Genomic DNA, 25,941 nt, shown 5'->3' with positions numbered 1-25,941 from the left:
CAGGATTACCTGGGTTTCGTACCAGTATACCTCTAGGTAGGTGGGAAACACTGATAGTGTTTCTTAAAATCCCAAGGGTGATACCCAGGATCAAACCCGGAACCTCAGGAGTGACAGTCAGTGGTCTAACTAACTGAGCTATAGCGTCACACAGCTGTGTAATTTTTAGCTCACCTGTCACAAAGTGACAGGGTGAGCTTTTGTGATCGCTTTTCGTCCGGCGTCCGTCCGTCGTCCGTAAACTTTTACTTTAAATGACATCTCCTCATAAACCACTTGGCCAATTTCATCCAAACTTCACACAAATGTTCCTTTGGTGGTCACCTTTAAAAATTGTTCAAAGAATTTAATTCCATGCAGAACTCTGGTTGCCATGGCAACCGAAAGAAAAAAACTTTAAATATCTTCTTTTAAAAAACCCTAAGAGCTAGAGCTTAGATATTTGGCATGAAACATCTTCTAGTGAGTGTCTACCAAGTTTGTTCAAATGAAAGCACTGGGGTCAAAATTGGCCCCGCCCCAGGGGGTCATTGATTTTCCCTATATGCATATAGTAAAACCTTAAAAAAATCTTCTTTTAAAGAACCCAAAGAGCTAGAGCTAAGATATTTAGCATGAAACATGTTCTAACGAGAGTCTACCAAGTTTGTTCAAATAAAAGCCCTGGGGTCAAAATTGGCCCCGCCCCAGGGGGTCATTGATTTTCCCTATATGCATATAGTAAAAACTTAAAAAATCTTCTTTTAAAGAACTCAAAGAGCTAGAGCTAAAATATTTAGCATCAAACATGTTCTAATAGGTGTCTACCAAGTTTGTTCAAATAAAAGCCCTGGGGTCAAAATTGGCCCCGCCCCGGGGGTCATTGATTTTCCTTATATGTGTATAGCAAAAAGTTAAAAAATCTTCTTTGAAAAAACCCAAATAGCTAGAGATTAGATATTAAGCATGAAACATCTTCTAGTGATTGTCTACAAAGTTTGTTCAAATAAAAGCCCTGGGGTCAAAACTGGCCCCGCCCCAGGGGTGTCATTGTTTTTAACTATATGTGTATAGTAAAAACTTAAAAAAATCTTCTTTTAAAAAGCCCAATGAGCTAGAGCTTAGATGTTTAGCATGAAACATCTTCTTATGGGTGTCTACCAAGTTTGTTCAAATAAAAGCCCTGGGGTCAAAATTGGCCCTGCCCCAGGGGGTAATTGATTTTCCCTATATACATATAGCAAAAACTTAAAATCTTCTTTGTAAAAAACCCAAATAGCTAGAGTTTAGATATTAAGCATGAATTATCTTCTAGTAAGGGTCTACAAAGTTTGTTCAAATAAAAGCCCTGGGGTCAAAACTGGCCCCGCCCCAGGGGTGTCATTGTTTTTAACTACATTGTATATGTGTATAGTAAAAAAATTAAAAAAATTTCTTTTAAAAAGCCCAATGAGCTAGAGCTTAGATGTTTAGCATGAAACATCTTCTTATGGGTGTCTACCAAGTTTGTTCAAATAAAAGCCCTGGGGTCAAAATTGGCCCCGCCCCAGGGGGTCATTGATTTTCCCTATATGCATATAGTAAAAACTTAAAAAATCTTCTTTTAAAGAACTCAAAGAGCTAGAGCTAAAATATTTAGCATCAAACATGTTCTAATGAGTGTCTACCAAGTTTGTTCAAATAAAAGCCCTGGGGTCAAAATTGGCCCCGCCCCGGGGGTCATTGATTTTCCTTATATGTGTATAGCAAAAAGTTAAAAAATCTTCTTTGAAAAAACCCAAATAGCTAGAGATTAGATATTAAGCATGAAACATCTTCTAGTGATTGTCTACAAAGCTTGTTCAAATAAAAGCCCTGGGTTCAAAACTGGCCCCGCCCCAGGGGTGTCATTGTTTTTAACTATATGTGTATAGTAAAAACTTAAAAAAATCTTCTTTTAAAAAGCCCAATGAGCTAGAGCTTAGATGTTTAGCATGAAACATCTTCTTATGGGTGTCTACCAAGTTTGTTCAAATAAAAGCCCTGGGGTCAAAATTGGCCCCGCCCCAGGGGGTCATTGATTTTCCCTATATGCATATAGCAAAAACTTAAAATCTTCTTTGTAAAAAAACCCAAATAGCTAGAGTTTAGATATTAAGCATGAATTATCTTCTAGTAAGTGTCTACAAAGTTTGTTCAAATAAAAGCCCTGGGGTCAAAACTGGCCCCGCCCCAGGGGTGTCATTGTTTTTAACTATATGTGTATAGTAAAAAAATTTAAAAAATTTTTTTTAAAAAGCCCAATGAGCTAGAGCTTAGATGTTTAGCATGAAACATCTTCTTATGGGTGTCTACCAAGTTTGTTCAAATAAAAGCCCTGGGGTCAAAATTGGCCCCGCCCCAGGGGGTCATTGATTTTCCCTATATGCATATAGTAAAAACTTAAAAAATCTTCTTTTAAAGAACTCAAAGAGCTAGAGCTAAGATATTTAGCATCAAACATGTTCTAATAGGTGTCTACCAAGTTTGTTCAAATAAAAGCCCTGGGGTCAAAATTGGCCCCACCCCGGGGGTCATTGATTTTCCTTATATGTGTATAGCAAAAACTTAAAATCTTTGAGAAAACCCAAATAGCTAGAGATTAGATATTAAGCATAAAACATCTTCTAGTGAGTGGCTACAAAGTTTGTTCAGATAAAAGCCCTGGGGTCAACATTGGCCCCACCCCGGGGGTCATTGATTTTCCTAATATGTCTATAGCAAAAACTTAAAATCTTCTTTGAAAAAACCTAAATAGCTAGAGTTTAGATATAAAGCATGAAACATCTTCTAGTAAGTGTCTACAAAGTTTGTTCAAATAAAAGCCCTGGGGGCAAAACTGGCCCTGCCCCAGGGGTGTCATTGTTTTTAACTATATGTGTATAGTTAAAACTTAAAAAAATCTTCTTTTAAAAAGCCCAATGAGCTAGAGCTTAGATGTTTAGCATGAAACATCTTCTTATGGGTGTGTGTGTGGGGGGGGGGGCTATATATAGAGGTGAGCGACCTCAGGGCCATCATGGCCCTCTTGTTTTGTAGCATTTTAATATTGGCATCACTTTGTTCAACAATAAATTATTCCAAACTCAAAGTACTGCGTGTCTATTACACAAATGGAGGGTAAAAGTTAAGTATCATGTTGAAAACATTTTTCTATTTTTCAGGGTTAGAGAATATAGGTGACACAGTAGCAAACAGTGTAAAAATGGCCAGTACCAAATCTCATCATTCATCTGTTAATGATGCCATTGTCATGGGAGACTACATATTTACATTGGTATGTTTATATATGAGTGTAGAAATTAGTTTTTAGGTCAGTATTTACAATGCATAGATTCCTGACCTGTCCAATTCTAATTATCAGATTAGTGGATACAATAAGAATTTCACCACAACGAGGGCTGCCGATTTTCCACGGATTCGCGGAAATCCGCGGATTTCATGAGCTCCTGGGTCATTTTTGAGATCGATGTAAATTCGACAAAGACAATAAGTTCATTCGTCATATTTTATACAGTACCCAAAAACCGGCACGCTTCGGCTTTTATCGTTACGCTAGCCGCCTATAGTACGTCTGTAAGCGCTTTTCTCATTGGTCAAATTGAGTCTTTTCCGGCATTCTATTTTAAAATAACCAATCAAATTACAGTTTACATTGTCGCTCTTGTCAAAATGCGTCAAAATGTCGGATATTTGTTTTGAGGGCTGATGAAAACCCTTGAGGGCTGCCGATTTTCCGCGGATTCGCGAAAATCCGCGGATTTCGTGAGCTTCTGGGTCATTTTTGAGATCCATGTAAATTCGACAAAGACAATAAATTCATTCGTCATATTTTATACAGTACCCAAAAACCGGCACGCTTCGGCTTTTATCGTTACCCTAGCCGCCTATGGTACGTCTGTAAGCGCTTTTCTCATTGGTCAAATCGAGTCTTTTCCGGCATTCTATTTTAGAATAACCAATCAAATTACAGTTTACATTGTAGCTCTTGTCTGTTGTCAAAATGCGTCAAAATGTTGGATATTTGTTTTGAGGGCTGATGAAAACCTGAAGTCCAACTAAAGTGTCTCTGAATGGCTTTAAAGGCAACCAAGGAAGTCAAATTTAGAGTCCAGGAAATTGATTTTAGGGCATACCAAATCATCAGAATCCAGGAGCTTACGGGAGCCCTGGATCCGCAAAGGGAGCTTGCGCAGCCCCCTTGACCCCCGGCGTATTTTCCTCTGATTTTGCAATTTGCTGTTGGCAGCCCTGACAACATATTTGTTAACAAAAGAGCACATGTTAATGTTTGTGGTTGAATCTATTGTTATTCAAATAAAAGGTCAGAATAGGGATCTATCAATTAATTGCATGTTACTAAAGCTGAAATTACTTGATGATACTTTATGGCCAGGTTGAGTACAGGTGTGTCTTACTTTGCATGACCTTTATATTAAGAGTAACTGATTCTGCTTGAATTAAGACTCATTAAAAGCTTTAATATACTTACATGGATGCTGACATCTCCATCCATACCAGTGTAATATCTCTGTTAAGCATGTTTTCACATTATTAACTTGGAAATCAATGAAGTCTGTCTATAAGGTATAATAGTGTTGTTGATATAAGGCATTATAGTAGCGATTTTTGGATGTGTCAAAACATTTTCATCACAGTCAATATGTAGTTTTAGTATCATAGAAGTGAGGTATAATTAATACACATGAATTATTTTACAGGGGAGTGGTGATAGTATTTTATGTAAGTGGAGTTACAGACAAGGCAGTATTGACCTGCAAGATGAAGCTGATAGCCCTTTTAATGAAGGTATTTATCTTAAATTTGTTGAACTTCCTGAATATTAGCTATGATAATAACTTAGTTTAAACATATTTTATTGCATTAAATACATGTTTACAAACATATCATACAAATAATGAGTATTTATCAAAATGCAAATGGGTTGGGCAACAAGTTCTTACAATAATAACTTATCCATGCCACAAGTATGAAGTGTGTACTACATAGTATGATCAGACTATTCTGTTGACTGCCCAATTAGACCTTTCTGATATTGTAACATTACAATTGACATTTCTAGATACAAGAACATGCCAAGTTCGTGATACAAATTGAGCCGGATGAGGAATACCTAATGAGGATTATTTCTGTTTCTACAGGTTATAAGGGTCCATTACATTAGTTTAACAATAACAAAAGATGCCCATATCAAATTGAGGCTATACTGATAAAGTTTAATAGATGGAGTTATTTCTATAAACATGTTTCAAAACATCAAATTGGGTAATACTTTCATCTTTATAAAAATAAAGTAACTTTTATTATAACCCTTAGCATGCCGACAGAAACTTCCCATGCAGCCAGTGCACACTATGATTATTTGGCACAGATGTATTTACTATTGAAATTTTTGCTAAAAATGAAGAATGGTTTTATCGAGGTTGAAAGATGGTCATATGCATTTAAGAAATACGCAGAGTAAAGGTTGGATTACAGCCAATGAAGTAATTAGATTAAGCTTTATTTCATTATTTTATAGATTGATGATAATTGTATATTTTTTCATTAAAACAGAAGTGGCTTTACTTGCTGGAAAGGGTACTTCCGATGGTCATTACATCTTTATACTGGATACTAAAGTAAGTTTTATTTTATTTTGAACCATTTATCCAAAACCACTGGAGTGATATCTGTTTTGAATGCTACTTAGGTAGTATATACTGTATATTGAAGGGCTGTGGTTCTACAAATTGCCCATGTATGTGTATGGTCACTTTTGTTATTCTATGACAGTTAGTTAAGAGAGTTGCCACATAAACTTATTAGAGGTTTGGTTTCTTTGTAGATGTGTAAAAAGGACTACTGTTTTCCAATAAATTATAACATTAAGCTCAATTCTATATGTTGTAGCAATGCCTGAGTATCTGGGATGCTAAGATGATGATTTGTGTGAAAACATTTAATGATGTAAAAGTCGCTGACCTCTGCCTGCTGGAGACCAACACTTCACAGAACAACAGGTAATACTTTGCTCAATATTCAACTCTGATTTCTGAAAAAAATGGTTACCTTCTGAATATTAGCAGCATTACTCTTCATGGCAGTCCCCATCTATATGCACATTTATTTTACTAGTATACATTTTGCTGTTGGATTTTGTAGAATTATTTTATTAAAATTTCAGAAACTGATATCAGGACAAGTACATGTGTCACATTTGAGAGCGCACATACTTTGCTTACTATAAATAGATTCAACCTGTGATGGTTTTGTCACAGATTTGATTTTTTGACTTAAATGTTTTAGCATGACAATGTTTAATAGAAATACCAATTGATTGTTTCAGTATGAGAGATATGAAGTTAGTTATAGTGACTGAGGCAGAGAATGGAGAATGTTTCCTGAAGGTTCAAACCTTACCAGACTGGGAGACTGTCTATAATTTACAGTTATCTGCCCCTAGTAAGCTTGCCAAGTGTAACACATTTCAAGATGCTTTGTACATTTCGGAATTCTGCTCAAATAATAAGTAAGTGAAGTTACTAAAATATGTAATATTAACTCTTATTGTTTGAGTGGTGGTAGATTCAAAAATACATTTACATTTGTAATTGATATAATTTGAAAACTTTTATTCTCAATTGAGCTTAAATGAATTTGTTTATAGTTAAAGTATGACTGGTCCATTATTCAGCAAGATTTAGGCAAGATTTGGTAAAGATTTAGCCAGCCTCAATCAGTGTCTGTATCAACACTAACATAATTATATAGTCTTGATATAATATTATTTAACAATAAAATATGTTAACATTTTTCAGCGAGCCAGGTACATTCACTACTTTAAGATTCCGATGTTTGAATGAAACAGATCCTAAAACAAGGTATTGTTCTTGTCTGTCTTCTGTAACTTAATAATTACACATAAATAAGCTTCAAAGTTAGAGATAGGCTTTTACATGTATTATTCAGCAACCATAAAAATCATAAGATTTCTGAGCTTTTAAATCTTATATGGACTTTTTGTTCTTTGAAATATTTCTTATTTACAGCAAACTATTATAAATAGTGCCAGCAAGATGCCTTGGAGGTATGCCACCTGTATTGTCCTTTTAAACTTTCCATTTAGAGATACAATTATGAATATTTACTTATATCAGATTTTCATCTTAACGGTTACTGATTTATTTTGAAATTATTTGTTTTAGATTGTACAGAATTTTACAGAAAAACAAGTTTGAAGAGGCTGAAAAGTTTGCCAATCTATTCCAGTTGAACATTGAGGTAATGTAAACATTGCTCATAGATATCTGATTTATAATGAACTAACCTAAGCAGAAATGTTTGGGTAAAATTATTCCATTTTTTAGGGTTCAGTGCAAAACTGTTAAAAAAGCTTTAACAGCATTTCTTAAATTTGATTTTCTATTGGCAATGGTGTATTTAACACTTAGATCTTATATCTGAATGATAGAAGCACATCTTTTACAAATTATGTTGCTCACTGCAATATGGGACCAAATCCCAAATTATATTTAAATAATTTAATAAAATTATGAAATAGAAAAATATGTACACCTTGTTGAGAAATGGAATTTAAGTAGTTGAGTGTTTGGATACTTATTATTATAAGATAGTTTTTTTCTTCTTGTTTAGAGACTGTGACAAGACTTTATATGGTGTTATTGATTGATTTAAGAATTTTGGCATTCAAATCTTTTAAATGATTGATGAAAAAAGTTTTGAAAAGCTAAACAAGACAGGTCAATGACATGACAGGATGAAGTTTGATTAACAGGATTGTTTTGTGTTACAGCTAGTTCACAAAGTGAAGGCTAATTACCTGATAGATCAGTTGTCTCCCTGGAATTGCAGCAAATATGAACCTGATCAAGTGAAGGATATGATCAATCAGCTATGGAGCTGTCTGGATACAATTGTTGTATGTTGTTTATGATCATCATCTCTATAGCATGGCTTTCTATTTTTGTTAATATGGAGAGAAAAATGCGGGGAAAAGTATTAATTCCAAGCAAGGCCATCCATAAAAAATTGTTTGTTTGTAGTGCTCCGACCGACCCATGAAAATGGCCCCGACTCTAAAAAATTTTTACACCTTCGAGGATTTTTTTTTTTTTTTTTAGATCATCATTATGTACCCATTCTGTTAAAAAAAACTTTCTCCAATAACTTTTCAGAAAAATTTTGAACTGAGAAGTAGAAGAGTAAAAGAATTTTATTCTAAAACCAAAATAAACGCACGCTTTTCATCGATATTTTGCCAAACTTCGACCCCGAACATCGGCGATTTCACATTCGCCAGAAATCTTAAAATTTCGCAAAGGGCATAAAAAATCTCAGTTTCTAAGCCAAACATGTGAATGAATTGTTCTTTTGTTAATTATTTAACATTAAATCTTATAAAAGTCGATTCCCTTTCGAAGATATTAGCTAAAATAAATGCCGATCGGATGAATCTCTTACACACTGTGTCAAGCTGTACTCGATTTTTCCTATTCATTCCACTACTGTAAAATACTGCATATATATACGTACACGGTAATGATGCCCTATTAAACCAGACTAAAATTCGATTTATTTTTGGTATAAAAGTGAAAAAAAAACGATTGCAACTTTGTTATGTGAAAGTGGACAGAAATGGTACCCTCATGAAAGTTTTTTTACATGAGTTGACATATCTAACTTGAATACAATTTGATTTTTTTGGGGTATAAAAGTGAAAAAAAAAGATTGCAACCTTTCTTCAAAGTTAATATACATACATCAATGAATGTTAAAATGGATTACCCTCCGTAACCATAGGCCACCACTGTATACATATTTTTTTACACAAAATAATACTAGAAGAACTTTATAGTTGACATAAATTAATTTAAATCATTTAGCCATTCAGAATTGTCAAAAAATGAGGTTACACTAAAACATGTTGAAAAAACAAGTTGATTGATAAAATTTTCGCGGGAAAATCGCTGGAAATTTATGGGTCTTTTCCCGATACTTTTCTTTATAAGAATGATAATTATTCATTAATTTTACCTTTTCCTAAATTGTAATTTAATAGCCATATTTTTTAATCTTTGATGCAAACAATTTTACAAATCATGCACTTTTTATTTTTTTCTTTTGTTTTTGTTCCTTTTTTCTCCTTTGTAATTGTCCGTACTATATTCCCTTTTAAACACCCAAATGGGTTTATTAATTGTTGCTCACTTTAATCCAACTTTCAAAACAAACTCCAGGCTCCAGGACCTGTTGATTACACACTATACATGTTTACAGCAGGTGATTTTTCTACATGCAACACTGCCATATATGGTAAGTACACACAACTGTGTGACAGGTGTAACATACATTATGATCTATTATTATGCTGGCTAGTGAATGGAGTTAATTAACTGGGTTAATACAGTATGGTGGCAAGGTAATCTAAATTTTCAAGTGTACCCCTAAAATTTTACAAAAAACAAACAAACAAAAAAGAAAAAAACAAACAAACAAAAACAAACAATAACAAAAAAATCAAAGCTAAAAAATTCTGCTGTTAGTCATTTAATTTCAAATATTTATATTCTAACCAGATTAATATTATTTGCAGGATAATTCCTTTTATTCAATAGTAAAACGAAATGGATTTGCTACACCCCTCCCTTCTTTGTGCATTTAGAATCTGACAAGTCAGGACCAGTAAATGAAATCTTAGGTGGTCATCAAAGCAGGTGGTAATCATTGATTTTACAAACAAAACACCTATACTTGCAGTGTAAATTGCATTTTCAAATATCACTGAAATACTGGTATTGAGACTAATTCCGTTCTATTTTCTCAAAGGGCTAAATCTGTCAAGTAATCATATTATATATATTTTTCTCAGACCACTTGTTTTATTACAGGTATTGTCACCTTTTTCCAGACATTGTTAATTTCAGTAAATAAGGAACAAGTTCAATAGTTCAATTATTTTGTTTAAAGATGAAATAAATGTAAAATAAACAACAACAAAAGTGTTACATTGTATGTCTGTTATTATTTGAAATATTAAACAAAGAAAATATCATGCACAGTATATCATGGGGGACTATATACTGTGTATTGCTATACTCAGTTTGCTCCAACTTTGTAACAATTTAAAAAAAAAAAAAAAAAATCCCCTACCTACCTTCCCACCTCACGAACTTAGGGTCGGAGCACTACAAACAAACAATTTTTTAAGGATGGCCCAGGGGATGTGGGGAATGTAGCAGAATTTCTGCAAATATTTTGACCAAATAAGGATTTGAAATGCTTTACCAATGTATGGTGAAAATTTCAGTAAATTTTCAACAACCAGGATTTTATTTTAATTTGTTACACATTAATTTCATGATATAGCTATAAATACTTTGTTTACTTTACTTAATAAAATATTCTTAACAATGGTTTTATTCAGAACAAAATAATTTGATTTTTGTGTACATTTGTATTTGAAATGTCTGACCTAACTGTGTAACATAAGTGAGGAGTTTGACTTATACCTATATAATTGATATTTTCATTGCTAGGTCATTATTTCTGTATAATTTTGTATCTATGTCATATACCGTTATATAGACTTAAAAGAATGTATAATATATATTATAAAATATCGTAATGATTATAGGATGACCTTCATACAGCTGAGAATTGTATGAGAGCAGCTTTACCCACGTATAATGACACAGAGAAACTACTGTCTTACTGTAAAGATAGGGTATGATTTCTCATTTAATAATTTCTATGTCTTCAATATGAACATGTTAAAAACAGCACCACCTGTCTGTCTGCACAACTTGATTATGCTCAGAAAACAGTGGGGCCTTGTGGTTATGTTCATTGATTTTTTATCGCATGTCCTCTATCTGTTGTTGGCTTGAATTATTTACATACTTGGATTTTATCATGTGAGGAAGTTATCAAAGTGGCTTACTTTAGTAAACCTTCAAAGCATGACAATGACTTCAAAAGAGTAAATATTGGAGTAAGCTTGAATTGTTTGTATGCAAATTATAGTAAAATTATTATTAAGTTTAGAGTGAAAAACGAAATAAAGCAAAATATTATTATCATTTTTTATCATCATATATATATGTATTATCTTACAGCTTGTAAAAGCTTTATCCAGCAAAGATCCTATTGTAAGAGAGAAACAGGGAACATTGTGTAGTAAGGTAACCTTATGTTTAACACATAGAATAATCTCAAGTGAAGGTCATTAAATACACTATTTCTTTTTTTTAGATCTAAATGCTTGTGGTTATAATGACTTAACTTTGCCAACTTTTGAATAAAGTCTGACCAGTCTATTCTGTTTTGGCGTTTTGAAACCAATTGAAATAATACAACGAAGTTTCAAATTTTACAGCTTAGCAAATGGTACAAGTCCATTTAACAGATCATTGTACAAAGAGCTTACAAAATAAATTTATAAAGTAAATCATATTTCTATTTGATTAGAGATGAAAATGCATAATCCATTTCGCCACACTTTGTCTTCATGTAATTGAAGCTATTGAAGGAGGGAGTTCATAGTTTCTGATACTATTTTTATAACAGTCTGTAAGATATTTTTAAGGTTATATCTATGAAGTTTTGCTTGTGTGTAGCTGAAATACTAAAAAGAATGAGCTAGACAAATGATACAGAGATTTCTTTCTCATTAATCTTGTTTTAGTGGTTCTAAGTTTTGTTGTAATGATAAAAATGTTCTGTTCTTTAACCCTGAATTTTGAAATTTTGTATTGTTTAATTACAGTTACTGGAGATTCAGCATAGGTTGGTAACATTTAAACTGGCATATGGAGAAGAAGCATTCAGGTAATAAAATACAGTCAGTAATGTATTAGTAACATGCATGTGTATCACCAAATTTTTAAAAGATTTCTAAATACAGCATCTTTGCAAACATTTTATTTTCAGTGATAAATGAATTATAGGAAGACTGGTTAATTTCTACCATGAAAGTAAATTATTTTAAATTAATGATTAAAGTTGCAAGGGCTGCTCAACATAGGCAAACTCTGGTAGAAAACTCCGTTAATAAGGAAATATTTGTTTGAATATTAAAATTGACACATGTACATGTATATTACTTTCTTAAGAGATTTTCAGCAGCTTATAATAACCATTTAAACACTAGCATTGAGTTTTGTGATATGGCATTTTTCAAGGAAAAGAAAAGGTTATATTTTTAGCTTGTCTGTTTCGGGGAAAAAAAGCCAAACTATTATGATCGTTGTCATTGTTCAACAACTTAAATGTAATCTATTTTTCAATCATTTTAAAAGTTATCAGCATGAAACTTGAAATACTTGCTTTTCTTGACAAGATGCTCTTGTTAGACAAGGGGCATAACTCTGAAAGCAATATTTTGGAGTAATGCCCCCTTTTTAACTCAAAATTTCTAACAGAAGAGCGTTGACATCACATGCAGTACTCTTGTTAGATAAAATGCTTATATTATTTGAAATCTTATTTAAGAAATACAGAAGTTTGTTAGTTGAATGATATTTTGTAGTGGTGAGAAATGGGGACAATTTATATGTGCTGACCTACTACATGAATCTCTCAAATGGCTGGACAGAGGTCATCTTGATACTGGATTCATTATCTGGACAAGACACCAGGTTAACTACCAGCTTTTAAAATCATTTCTATATGTGAAACATACAATTTAAGTTTATTGGTTTTATATTTTAGAATACTTACATATCAGATGGTGAGATGTAGGAAGTGTTAGTGAGTGCATTTTGATTTTGAAATATGTCGATTAATGTTTTCACTGTATATAAACATATCGTAAGCAAGATAGTTAAAGTGGAAAAAAAATCAACTTTTTCGCTTCCAAGAATCGTCGTAATGTGTATTTTTGTAACAAAATGTATGTAAGTTGACAAAAGTACAACAACAGCTGTGAACCGTAACAACAATTTTATTCAATTGAAATCATTTGTTTACAGGTTATACATTTTTTGCAGCAAAATACATTAACATACAGATGTTTTAAAAATTTGATTTAGAAAAACTTGGTAATGCTGGAATACATCTTTGGTAAAATTGCATATTATGACACTTTTCATTACAGTCAAGCTGGAAGAGTGAAGCATTGAGTAGAGACTTGATTCAGAAGATATTGTCTACATTCCCGTACCATACCCAACCCAAAAATCTACTGGGCTACATTAGCACTGGGCTTATACCATGTGTTGTGAGCGAAGTTCCAGATGCCCTGGTTAGTTTTAAAAAGTTTCTGTCATTTCATAATTTACCATAAGTATTAAGAAAAAAAAAGGTTACAGCTGGAGTGATTAACATAACAAACTTTGACTTGCTTTACCTCTCTGTTGTTAGATCTTATTCCATTGACAGTTAACAGCCTTTGCCACCTGTATTGGGCTGGTTAGTGTTGATTTGGCTTAAACCAATGAAAGGAAAGATAGATTTAAAATAAGTGAAGATTTTGACTTTAAATTTTGAATTTAATTTTTCATTTGATGTAATTGTTTTTATCAGCTGTATACAGTGTAACTTCCGAATTCCGGAACTTCTGAAATCCGGAAACTTCTAAAAACTGAACAATTTTTTCGGTCCCGATTTTTTCCCTTCTATTTTCTATTAATATAATACTTCTGAATTCCGGAACTTCTAAATTCTGAATTCCGGACGATATTTTCGTAAAATTAGAGTCAAATCAATGCAATTTTACCTCCAAAAACCGGAAATATCCAAAGGTGTGAAATACATTGTAAACCCTGCAGGAAGATTTAATCTCCCTATCGATTGTTTACTAATTAGCGGTGATCGTGTAATTTGACACGCGTTAAAATCACAAACTGTGAAATGGTATGTTTGAAGTGATGCGGTTAATCAAAGTAATTTACGGCGGTCAGTTAATTTGAAGTGTTTATTAGCGGATTAAATGACAATTAATTGGACAATGTATGCATCAAAAGTCTTTAGGGATTTTATTGCATTTGATGTAATAATTAATTAACTAGCATCGGACGATATGTAAGTTTATGCAATTAACAACATTTCTACAAACTGATAGAAATTCAAAAGCATTTGCAAGTAAATCTTGATTAAAAGACTATTACATATGATATTACAGTAAAGGCCACTTCTTCCTTGACATTTAGTGATATTAAGTGGCTTAGTCTTGTCCGCATTATCATAAACCTCTGAATTCCGGAAACCTCTGAAATCTGAACTTTTTGACAAGTCCCATGGGTGTTCGGTTTTCGGAAGTTACACTGTAATTAGGTTCATAGTGGTATTTCGTTCTGATGTGTATTTTATGATGAAATTCTAATTGAAAGTTTGGTTACAGGTAGACCTTGTTGACTTTGTGATTGAGAAAACAAAAAACATGGAGTCAATGGATAAGGTAAGAGAAATTGATTTAATTACATGAAAAATTACTACTTATTATTGTCAGGCACATGTTTTTTTTTTAGTTCTGTATGTCTGGTACAATATCATTATTATGTGATTATATGCCTGTAAAGGCCCATCATTGGAAATAAAATTTATTCTGTTCTATTCATATATATATATTTAAGTAATGTACTACTGCAGCATGGAACAGGTTAATATAGAAAATATGTGATCTCTATTGTCATTTGAATTTATTTTTGGTTTGGTTTTATGTCACACCGATACTGTAATGGCAACTTTCCAGCTTTATTGGTGGAGGTCCGAGGAAGACCGGAGTTTCCCCTTCATGCATCATTTGAATAATAGAAGATGTTATGTATGTTTCTTTTTATGTGAATTTGCTATTATTCTTAGACTTGTGTTTCAGTAAATGGACAATTTTGTACAGTTTTGATTTTATTTAAGTCTTTAGGGAAATGGAAGAAACATGATTGTAGAGCGCAATAATTTTGTACTACTGTATGTCTTTCAGACAAACTGGCCAAAGAATGGTATAGAGTTTGCAGAGTATATGCACAGACGTTTACATGAGTCCTCAGCCGTAGTTATAGATGATGAAACTTGTATGGCAAATGACAATGCTGACAAGGTATGCCAATTCTACATAACACCTCAATGCCAATGATGATAAGTCCTTTAGATTCTTTAAATTCTTACCACACCAAAATGGACCTGTTCATCTTTCAATCTGGACAAAACCATTTATCATTTTAGGTGAGGATTTCAAAATAAATACTGACTGATTAGGGATCAGTGCAGGCTATGATCAAATGTGCCCATTCTTGATCTTGGTCTGCACTGAAGTGACCTTCAAATTGTGAAGGGGCCTTTATAAGACCCCTGTTTTGAAATGAAAAAGCCCTGTCTTAACTGTTTTAATTCCAATTGATATTTCTTTTGTCAATTGTAGTTTCTTGAAGATTATTTCTTCGGGAAGTATTAACCTTCTACATTGTGTACTGTCTTAATTGTATTCAAGTTTGAAACATGTTTATAGTAAATGTCTTTTTATGCAAGGTGATAAAGCTCTCAACTTAATGTATTCACATGCAACCGCAATGTGTAATTGAGCATTGATATATTTATTGTAGACACAACTACGAAGTGAGGTGACTCTAAAACCATTGATGACATTGCTGATCAAACTGAGACAACTGGATGATGTCTTACATAAATACAAGTGTAGATTGTCACTTGCTCAATTCCTCAAGGTATAGTAATAACATTAAATAGTGATATGATAATGAAAATGAAAGATAGGAATAAAATTAGTTGTCATGTGCAATGTTTAAAATAAAAAGGTCAGGGTCAGGTGATATTAATTCTCTTTTCATTGCTCTTTGAACTCTCTTGTAAAAAGCATACAGGTATTTACAAAAAAGGAAGACATTGACAATTGCATCATTTTCTGTTACTTCAACATTTTATTTTTTTTTAAGAAAATGATATACATAACATTTAGGGAAGCTTTACTATAGATTAAGTGGTAACTTTCTTACTAAGTTAAAAAATGCTTACTGTTTCATCGTACAAGTTAAAGTTTGTTAATGAAATTGTTTTTGTGCCCCCAGGTTAGTGGCGGGCATTTAGATTTACCCTTGTCCGTCCGTCCGTCCTTCCGTCCGTCCGTCCGTTCACTTTTGTGTCGCACGTAACTCAAAAAGTATTTGACCTAGAGTCATGAAACTTTACAGGAATGTTGATCAGCATGTGTAGTTTTGCACCTGGGTATTTTCGTCTGGATATTTTTAGTATTTTCAGAGTTATTGCCCTTGACTTAGTAAAATTTTGCAATTTTTAACTTGTGTCGCACGTAACTCAAAAAGTATTTAACCTAGAGTCATGAAACTTAACAGGAATGTTGATCAGCATGTGTAGTTGTGCACCTGGGTATTTTCATGTGGATATTTTTAGTATTTTTGGAGTTATTGCCCTTGACTTAGTAAAATTTTGCAATTTTCAACATGTGTCGCACGTAACTCAAAAAGTATTTGACCTAGAGTCATGTAACTTTACAGGAATATTGATCAGCATGTGCAGTTGTGCACCAGGTATTTTCGTCTGGATTTATTTAGTATTTTTAGAGTTATTGCCCTTCACTTAGAAAATTTTTGCAATTTTCAACTTGTGTCGCAAGTTACTCAAAAAGGATTTGACATAGTCATTAAACCTTATGGGCAGGTTGCTCAGCATATTTAGATTTGCACCTGGGGTTTCGCTTGTGGATTAGTATTTGTAGAGTTATTTCCCTTGACTTAGTAAAAAGATTGACAGAACAGTGGCGCGGTGGGGGCACCCGTGTCCTATGGACACATTTCTAGTTAAAATCTATATTTGCTGCTTAAAACAATTGTAGTTCTGTCTACTATTGTTAATTATGGTAAACATTGATTTTCAGGAAACCAAGGAGACAATAACATTCAGGATGTTGGACAAAGTTGTTGCTCTTGATTTAATTAGTCAGACCTTAGAGAGACAGATACGTCCGTATATGAAGGAGCATGGTCTTAATCAAGATGAAATATTTTCGAAATATATCAAGGTAAGACTTCAATGTATACGCAGTCTTTGCCAGTCAACTATGTATTAGTTTTTATTTCAGAACTGGTGTTTAACCTATGAAACAAGCATACAAAATGGAATGATCCTTATAGGCCACTGTCAATAATTTCACGTCTTATGATTAAATTAAAAACAAATTGATAAATGTAAATTTTATTTTAACCAACTGTCTACTGTCTGTAATTTTCAGATGCATGAATCGTTTAATATGTTCATGACTCATATAAGTTGTATAACTTAGTATATTAACAACATAATTTATGCAAGACATGTGAGAATCATAAACTTGCTACAAAAACTTTATCCTGCTGATGCATGTTCTCTGTTAAACAAATTTTCATATTAAATCAAGCTGATCATTACAAAACATGTTAAACAATACTGTTAATTCATTGTGATGTTATTACATTAGGTGGTAAAATATGTATGTTGAGGTTGAAAAGAACTTACCCTGATACACCAAAATACTGATACAAATGATATCAATATTGTAAGATCATAATATATGGAGCTGTTTGCATTATATTATAATGGAAGCTAGTCACCCAGGCAGACAGATGCATTGCTATAACCAATCAAACAAGCAATAAAGGCAGTATCTAATATTGATACAAGTGGTGGTAACTGTGTATGTAGTTAAACATGGCAGTTCTGTTCTCTACTAGGATTTACTGGAGAGGTATGGTCAGGTGAGAAGTTTCCGAGGAGAAACAACGTGGGAGGCTAAAGCATCAGCTGTTATAGACTGTATCACAGATGTTGAGGTAAATATAAATATCTTCTAGAACAATTCAGGGAACAATTCAGGGCACTTTTTGATTTGATTATATTGGCTAATGTTGACTTCATTTAGATTTATGGCTTTTAACTGGCATAATTCTCTATTCCACCACTGTCTTGTTTGTTGTATAGTGATTTGGCCAGACCTTTAATTCTTTCATGTCAGAACAATATCCACTAAGGTTATTGAAGAATAAAATTTTCCTTCTCAGAAGCCTGCTTGTTCCTGGAATATTGTCTAAAGATCTTGATGCACATCTGTGTACATCCAAAACAACAAAGTTATAATTATGTTCACCAAGAGAATTAGATAAAAAAAATGTTTAAATTTATAAAGTTGCTTTATCATTGTCATTGCATATTTATAAAAAGTCAAATGCAGAGTGAGAATTGATAATGTATTTTTTTCCCTATTTATCATATCTTTTATTTGGTTCTTCAATATTTCAGCAAAAGATAGTTGGTATTCTTGAAGTAATGGAATGGGCACCAGTACCATGGACCGCTGGTGTAGAACAACTTGTACAGATGGGACTCAAACTCAAACATGCTAAGTATGCCTTTCATATACTCCCTTATGATTTACAAAAGACAAAAGACGTTTTATTGAAGTGCATTGCATTTATTTATGTGAAGATCAAATTGAATTGTAAATTTTTAATTATGTAGATTTTTTCAAAATTGCTGAAGAATTTTGACCTTGTTTTCTAAATAGAATCTTGAAGGTATTAAGCATATGATATTAAAGTGTGGTAGAATATTTTTTTAGGGGCGTCCGTGGCCGAGTGGTTAAGGTCGTTGACTTCAAACCACTTGCCCCCTCACCGCTGTGGGTTTGAATCCCGACAGGGACTGGATTCTTTCATATGAGGAAGCTATCCAGCTAGCTTACGGAACGTCGGTGGTTCTACTCAGGTACCCATTTGTACCTGAAATAATGCACTGAAGGGCACCTGAGGTCTTCCTCCACCAGTAAAGCTGGAACGTCGCTATATGACCTATACTGTGTCGATGTGACGTAAAACCCAAAACAAACAAAAAAAAAAACCAATATTTTTTATGTTATTCAGTTATTGTTATGTTTAACATTTGTATTATCTGTTTTTTCAATTCTTGGAATTTGTCTAGAAACAATCCTATTGCTTTTCAACATCAAGTAACATATATCTTTGATGATTTTAGAGTAAGCAAGATAAAAGAGCAGTGTGAGAGAGCTCGAGTTAGAAAGTTAATGATGAAATATGGTCTAAAACATGTTGAAGTTCCTCATGGTCCAGAAGCTGAGGTAAGTTCTGGTACTTTTACTTTCTTAAACATGTTGAGTTGTTGCATAAGCATCTTTAGCAAGTTTCTTTTGAAGTTATATTGAAAAAAATCATCATATGCTTTTCAAGCATATAAATATTATATAAAAATATGTAGAAATAATTATTTGGACATAAGGTGAATATGTAATAGAAAGAGCATCGAAACACGAGTCTATCTGATTTGTACGAGAGGGTGTAACTATTGCCTGCACTCCAGTTAACACTGCATGTATATGTATATGATTTAAATCTGATACATTTCAACAGAAAGGTCCCCAAACAATGATACAATATATTGTTAATCTTCCTTCAAAAGGTAGAAAATCTCTGAATATCTATACCAATGTTAAAATTCTTGAGATGATGATTTATTGTAACAATATTGTTAATCCTGGAATCTTTCAACCTTGAAAAACATGTATGTATGTTATGAAAACACCTGTAATTGTTAAAACAAATACTGGAGTTTGAAAAAAAGTGTAACAAAATTGTTTTTAAAAACTTAAACTATATCCCATGTTATCAATTTGTGTTGTTGCTTTTTTGGAAGATATAGAAATAAATTTACCTTTTGCTGTGAGTTTGAAATCCTACAGGGATAAGATTTGTTAATTGTGTGGAAACTATCTAGGTACCTTACAGTAGATAGGTGTTTATGCCTAGGTTGATGACTGCAATATTGGTTTGCTTGACCATTAAATGCATGAAAGCCATTTTAAGAGTGCCATTGCCACTTTAAGCACAACCCAAAAAGTAACTGAAAAGCTTTATTTGTATATTTCAGAGGCTGATGTATTTCATGTTAACTCAGGACAAGGAAGGTTGTATGGAAGATGCATTGGAAGTTATGAAATCATGTGGGGTTAATCTAAAGGTCAACTTGTATGCCTTCAGACTGAGGCAACTCATTACAGCTGATCGGGTAATGACAGTTTACAATTAACCAGTACAGATTTGTGAGATTTCAGTTAAACACTTTCACTTCTTATAACAGTAGTTTAGTGTCAAGTAATTTTTAATTTTGTTGTATTTTCTCTGTGGCATTGAAAATACTGTTTTTGTATAAGAAATTAAGTTAATAGATGAAATATTTAGAGTATTTTCATTTTTACATAGCTTGAAGACTGTAAGGAGTTGTTGAAGAGTTTACCAGCAGATCTAGGTATCAATATAGGAAATGACATTGTGACCTTGACCTTGGTCATGCTAAATCATACTGTCATATTGACACCTATAGAAAATGAGGTAACTTGCTGTTTTTATACATCCAGTTTTCTACATTTTGTTGAATGAATTTTCAAGTTTTCAAAAGGAATTCTATATAATGCTTAAATAATAATTATAGATGTTAGATTTTATGGTATACATAATTTTTCTTAAGAGGTATAATTTCATTGGTTCCACATTTTGATGAAAACAGAACAAGTTGGATTAAGGTTATAGCAAACCTAAGTAGCTGAAGATAAATTTTTTATATTTTTTTATGGTTTTCAGATCAAGAAACAGAAGAGAGCATTCACTGAGGCTTCTTTATTAATCATTAAATACCTATTGACCAAAACACATGGTACTTAGTTCTTTTCTTAATACTTTGTCTTGTAATTATGAAATAATTTCTTGTACCATTTCTTATTTAATGTCTTTAATATCTTGTTTAGAATCTACTTGTATTTGAACATCCATGAAAATGAGATTCTTTATCTCTAGAGCATAGCTTATAAAATGTGTCAATGTATGAAATTAACATCCTTTGACAATAATTGTATTTCTTGCATATTCTTATTTTTCTCACATAAAATAAAGTGTAGTCTAGCTTCAAGGTAAATTCAATTTTCAATATTGATTGATTAACCAATTATATATTTGAATTTACTCTTATTGTAATTATCTTTTGCAGATCTGATAGAGCTTGAAGACTTGAAGAAGCAGGAAAAAGTTCTGAGAAATATATTAGCATTGCAGGTTGTTCTTATTACTAATTGTTCAAAATAAAATATATAATACTTGTTATTAGTCCCCTACCATTTTAACCAGAGGGGACTTTAGGTTTACCCTCCGTCCGTCTGTTTGTCTGTCCATCTGTCCGTCCATAAAACTGGATCCCAAGATAACGCAAAAAGTACTGCTGGGATTCTAACCCGTTGGGGACTTATGGATTGCTTGCAATACTATGATCATTGCTTGTTTATTCAATCTTTTTATATCCCAGTATAATTCTATGTACTACTTTCTTTCGAAAAGTGTAAGGCCCTTTCAGTATTGTGGTCTATATAATTTATAGATGTTATAGATGTTATTTTAATGGTTATATTTTAAAGACGTATTTGGTTTTTTTAATGCAGACTTGCTTGAACTAATATATTGCAATGAATTTTTAATTTATAGGTAGAGTTTGATAAATATGTGACAATGGAGGAATATGACAGTGAGCAGTTTAGAATGAAAGTTATATATGACTTCATGAAAGACTTCTTTGCTAAGGATCAGTTACAGGTATTGATATTTATATTTACTGCTCTGATTTCTGCTGATGAAGGTTGTTACACAACAAAAAACTAGTAAAATAAACACATTGATTATCATTTATTGTACCTTACAGAACTTAGATATTAGGTTAAAGTTGTACAGAAAACCAATGTTTTCTTTCAAGAACAACAAAGACTTAACTTTTCTTAAGTTAAGCAAAATTATATCACATTGTTGATTGCAGTCATATGATTTGTCAAGTTTTAGATTAGACTATGTGTGTATGAAGTTAACATTAATATGTATTTCAGTTTATGTTGGAAATTTGTATGAAAAATGAGAAAATATGTTATACATGTACCTTGAACAAATTTTTATTTTTCAGGGTTCTGACTATGCCAAGGTTTATAGGTAAAACATAGCAGATTTATTTTTAGACATGTTTTAATAAATGCATGGTCATCAGTCAGAATAGGGCAATAAATTATATGGATGGTTCAGCCTTGTATATATATTATTTGTTTAGTTTTATACATAATTTATAGCTATAAGCTACCAGAAACACTCTCAAGTCCATCCCTGGAGTCAACAAGTACTAAGCAATGAGTGTAAAGTTTCTTTCTCAAGAAAACAATGGTTTGCCTCTGGTGGGGTTTGAACTTACACAGCCAGCAATCATAAGATAATTAGTCTGACGTATTAACCACTTGGCGCCATGCTGTTGCATTCTTTGAATGTTATGCTATTTTGATAAAGATTTGCTTCATTGTAATTTCTTTATCCTAAAGAATGATGTTATGATCAAACATCTGAACCTTTTATGTAATCTGTAGATTGATCAAGTCATCGTTTTACATCTTAAAAATCTTTTGGAAAAGAAGTTGGTTGATAAAAAAAAACTTTGTTCCTCTATTCATGAATGCATACTTAACACATGAAAATGATCATTTTATCTGCTTTGTTTGTGAATTCATCAAAAGTGTTTAACATTAATGTGTTTCCAGATTGGCAAGAATATTACAGATCTCTCATACTACTATACAAGGTCAGCTTGCTATAAAATATGCCAACGCTGGAAACATACATACTGCTGTACAAATATGTGGGTATGTAATACAAGCTTATGTTATGTTTCTTCACTGACTTGCTGCATAATTAATGGCAATAGAAAAGCCCTGTTTATATGAATTTCATTGTTTATATCTCATTATCAGACATCTTTAATTGAATTTAAATGTAGAAAATTTATGTCTTCTACTGAAGCTTATCTACATTTTTCAGTATGTACTGATTAACATCTTTGTTTTCTGCTGTTTTTTGGAAAGAGAAAAGAAAAAGAGCAGTGATTATGACCACATGTTTGCATTGGTTAATCTTTTAGTCCCATTTCTCTAAAATATTGAATATTAACTTCAACTTGAATACTTGTCCACTACTTAAAAGGAAGCGTGTGTCAAAATGGCAGATAACCTTGAAATATGTTTTATTTATTTATTTATCTTCCTTTGTTGGTTAAGATCCATTTCAAAATAATGCACTAAAAACATTTTAACTTGTTCAATATCAGAAATGAATGGTACATCATATACATGTATTATAGTGAGTTATTTGAGTCCAGTCCTACACAGGAGACAGCAGAGACATTGTTTGAAGTGGTTCAAGCCTTCCTTGACCTTCAAGCTGAAGTTGATACAGATGATGAAGATATTGATACAGGAAAGCTACGTCTACTACCAGAAGTCTGTCACAGACTAGCTACACAGGCTCTCTGTATCTGTAGTCAAGGTGAAAATTGATGGAATCTAGAATATATATGTACCACACATATTGTGTTTACTACAGATTTTGCTTTGAGCTTATTTTATCTATTAGTAAAATAAAACAAACTAACCGGCAATCCTTTATTGATTGGTACCTCCTTCTACTGTGCCATAAAATCACATTCACATATTGCTTTTGAAATTCCGTTAAAACAATATTGCACAGCCATGCATATATTTTGATGTATCATTATTTGTGCATCATCTTTTTTGAGACAGTTTGTTCAGAATTTTGAAGTGTAATTTTGGTTTTAATACTTTTATCAACAAAGTTTTTGGCCTATCACCGCCTCCTGATGGCAATTCTGTTTATGTTGTACAAAATAGCATAAATTTACACTAAATGTTAGATTATAATAATAACTGTGCCAATGAAGTTTGCTTTTGATATTATTCTATAGCTAACAGAAATTTGGTAGACTACAAACATACTACTATAGATTTTCCCAAGAATGCATTCAAACTTAATAATTCGTTAAAAAAATCTAATTCTGCTATAGGAATGTACATTTTCTTTACTTTTTTTATGATCATGATACATATATTTATATTACAGAGAAGTTATGTCAGTACCTAGAATTGTGTAAGATATGTTCCTTGTTGTTATCTGTAAGTCAACAATGTGAATCAGGGGACAGTACTCTATCTGCTCAGGTAATTGTTATTGTTCTCATAAATGTTTGTATCTGAAATCTGTAAATATATCCTTATATAATGCAATATCAGCTAGTGCAAGATGTCAACCTATTCTAATACAGGCAAGTGTAGATTACAAACTTAAAAGAGATTGATTGATTGATTGATTGAAGTTGTATGAAATTGTTTTGCAACTGATCTTTACTACATGTATAATTGTAACTGCCTTAAAAGATATATTTAATAATTTGTATTTTGTTAATAGCAGACAAAGTTGATGGTCAGTCTCTTGTCTTGTAGATGTTAGGATTAATCAAGACATGACTTACAAATCTTTATATTAAGATGCAAGTAGTATTTTATGCTTCATTACAAGAAAAAGTGTAACATACAATTCAGGACTTTTCCTTTTTACAGTATTCTATTTTTTTTGTGAAATAGATAATAATAATTTGTTTGAGTACATTATTACAGTGGGGAGAAGTGACAGAGTTCCGTGTAGACAAGGAGTTATTTACAGACCTCACACTAGATGTGTTCCAGGAAGATGCTTTGTTAATGAGCTCAACTGTTGCTTTACCACTTGTCTCTAAATACACAGTTCTCAATCCACTATTTAGATCCTTGAAACGTATGTTGGCGCTATATAAGAATTATACAAATATATATTTTGTTTTTTTAGTCACTTTTTCACTTGATGCTTTATTAATTACAGAAAGGAATTCAGTTGATGCTATTGATGAATTAATTAAAGTTATTCTGATACATAACTGTTTCAATTAAATAAAAAGAGACTAGTGGGTAGCATAGTAGAAGATGAATAATGGGTCCAGACCCTGTTCTGGTTTAAGCCATGTTTCCTCATCTTGTATCTGTACTGATAATTTCCAGGAAACAGTCTTAACTGTGATAACTGTTGATTGAAAGATAATGTTTTATAATAGAAAATTACAAGTATATTAAACTAATATGTTATTTAATGTGATTGCTATATATACATCTGTTTGACAGGTGCTGTAAAGACAGATGTAGAGGAAAGTTCTCCAGTACAGTTATTATGTAACAGTGTATTACCTGTGGTACAACATCTTAGAGAAAACAGTCATATACAACTTTCCTTTACTTTCTCTCTCCACATGCTGCTGACACTGTTACAATATATGCAACAACAGGACATGGGTCTGCCCTTCACATCAGAGGTATTGTTCTTATTTTATCTCTGTTAACAATTAATGTGTAGAAGCTTTGCGTAATTGCTGCACCTTAATGGTTTTAAAAAATCAGTGGCTGCTCTCATATTTACAAAATGTCAAAATACATAATATCATCTTTAACTCCACTTTGTGAAGAAACGAAGTGGAACTATTGTCATGATCCTCTCATCGGCGATAGTTAATCCATTTTTCAAATTGACTTGAAAGAAGGCCATTTCAAAGGGCAGATAATCATAAGATATTTTTTTGCAAAGTTATGCCCCTTTTTCTGTTGCTTTTGTTTAACTACCTGACACTGAGAAAAGTGGGGTGTGCTGTCTGTGGACAGTGACTCTGTGTATATATGACTTTTAATATACTATACTTTTATTAGGATTTTTCATGGGAAACTTTTTTTAAGTAAATTCATCCATACATATTTCAACATAACTTGACAATATAAAGATTAAAACTGTTAATAGCATTAAAAAGTCTGAAATTTACATTGAAGAAATTTATAATTAACAGAAATCCTGTTACTTATGTTTGTATTTTACTTCAATAAATGTAATGAAAGTATATGTTTTTATATAGGCTCAAAGGGAGAAGATTGTACAGGGCTGGAAATGTGTGCAGGATTTAGAGAAGACAAGCAAGGCTATGATGAAAGATCTTGTCTTTACTCTTGTCATGAAGGTAAGATCACTTATA

The 25,941-nt window shown here is 32.3% G+C and overlaps 1 protein-coding gene across 1 annotated transcript in view; it reads left to right on the top strand.

Annotated features, from left to right (window-relative positions):
* Positions 1-25,941, top strand: part of LOC132738333 (kinetochore-associated protein 1-like) — a 54,954-nt gene that overhangs the window by 10,262 nt on the left and 18,751 nt on the right. The window contains exons 8-39 of the mRNA XM_060725819.1: positions 3,162-3,274; positions 4,719-4,806; positions 5,575-5,639; positions 5,911-6,020; positions 6,347-6,529; positions 6,819-6,881; positions 7,206-7,281; positions 7,814-7,939; positions 10,655-10,744; positions 11,136-11,201; positions 11,786-11,847; positions 12,548-12,656; positions 13,115-13,261; positions 14,360-14,416; positions 14,939-15,055; positions 15,558-15,677; positions 16,865-17,008; positions 17,694-17,792; positions 18,259-18,362; positions 18,991-19,093; positions 19,900-20,037; positions 20,232-20,360; positions 20,610-20,682; positions 21,013-21,077; positions 21,501-21,608; positions 21,967-21,992; positions 22,586-22,687; positions 23,182-23,366; positions 23,958-24,055; positions 24,512-24,668; positions 25,049-25,236; positions 25,825-25,926. Of these exons, the coding sequence (XP_060581802.1) occupies positions 3,162-3,274; positions 4,719-4,806; positions 5,575-5,639; positions 5,911-6,020; positions 6,347-6,529; positions 6,819-6,881; positions 7,206-7,281; positions 7,814-7,939; positions 10,655-10,744; positions 11,136-11,201; positions 11,786-11,847; positions 12,548-12,656; positions 13,115-13,261; positions 14,360-14,416; positions 14,939-15,055; positions 15,558-15,677; positions 16,865-17,008; positions 17,694-17,792; positions 18,259-18,362; positions 18,991-19,093; positions 19,900-20,037; positions 20,232-20,360; positions 20,610-20,682; positions 21,013-21,077; positions 21,501-21,608; positions 21,967-21,992; positions 22,586-22,687; positions 23,182-23,366; positions 23,958-24,055; positions 24,512-24,668; positions 25,049-25,236; positions 25,825-25,926 (3,413 nt within the window). The remainder of the gene's footprint in view (positions 1-3,161; positions 3,275-4,718; positions 4,807-5,574; positions 5,640-5,910; positions 6,021-6,346; positions 6,530-6,818; positions 6,882-7,205; positions 7,282-7,813; positions 7,940-10,654; positions 10,745-11,135; positions 11,202-11,785; positions 11,848-12,547; positions 12,657-13,114; positions 13,262-14,359; positions 14,417-14,938; positions 15,056-15,557; positions 15,678-16,864; positions 17,009-17,693; positions 17,793-18,258; positions 18,363-18,990; positions 19,094-19,899; positions 20,038-20,231; positions 20,361-20,609; positions 20,683-21,012; positions 21,078-21,500; positions 21,609-21,966; positions 21,993-22,585; positions 22,688-23,181; positions 23,367-23,957; positions 24,056-24,511; positions 24,669-25,048; positions 25,237-25,824; positions 25,927-25,941) is intronic.

This window comes from Ruditapes philippinarum, unplaced genomic scaffold (assembly GCF_026571515.1).
Source record: "Ruditapes philippinarum isolate M1 unplaced genomic scaffold, ASM2657151v2 ctg195_1_1_1_1, whole genome shotgun sequence".
NCBI lineage: Eukaryota > Metazoa > Mollusca > Bivalvia > Venerida > Veneridae > Ruditapes > Ruditapes philippinarum.
The sequence above is the reverse complement of the archived record's forward strand: the minus strand, read 5'-3'. Positions and strand labels throughout refer to the sequence as shown.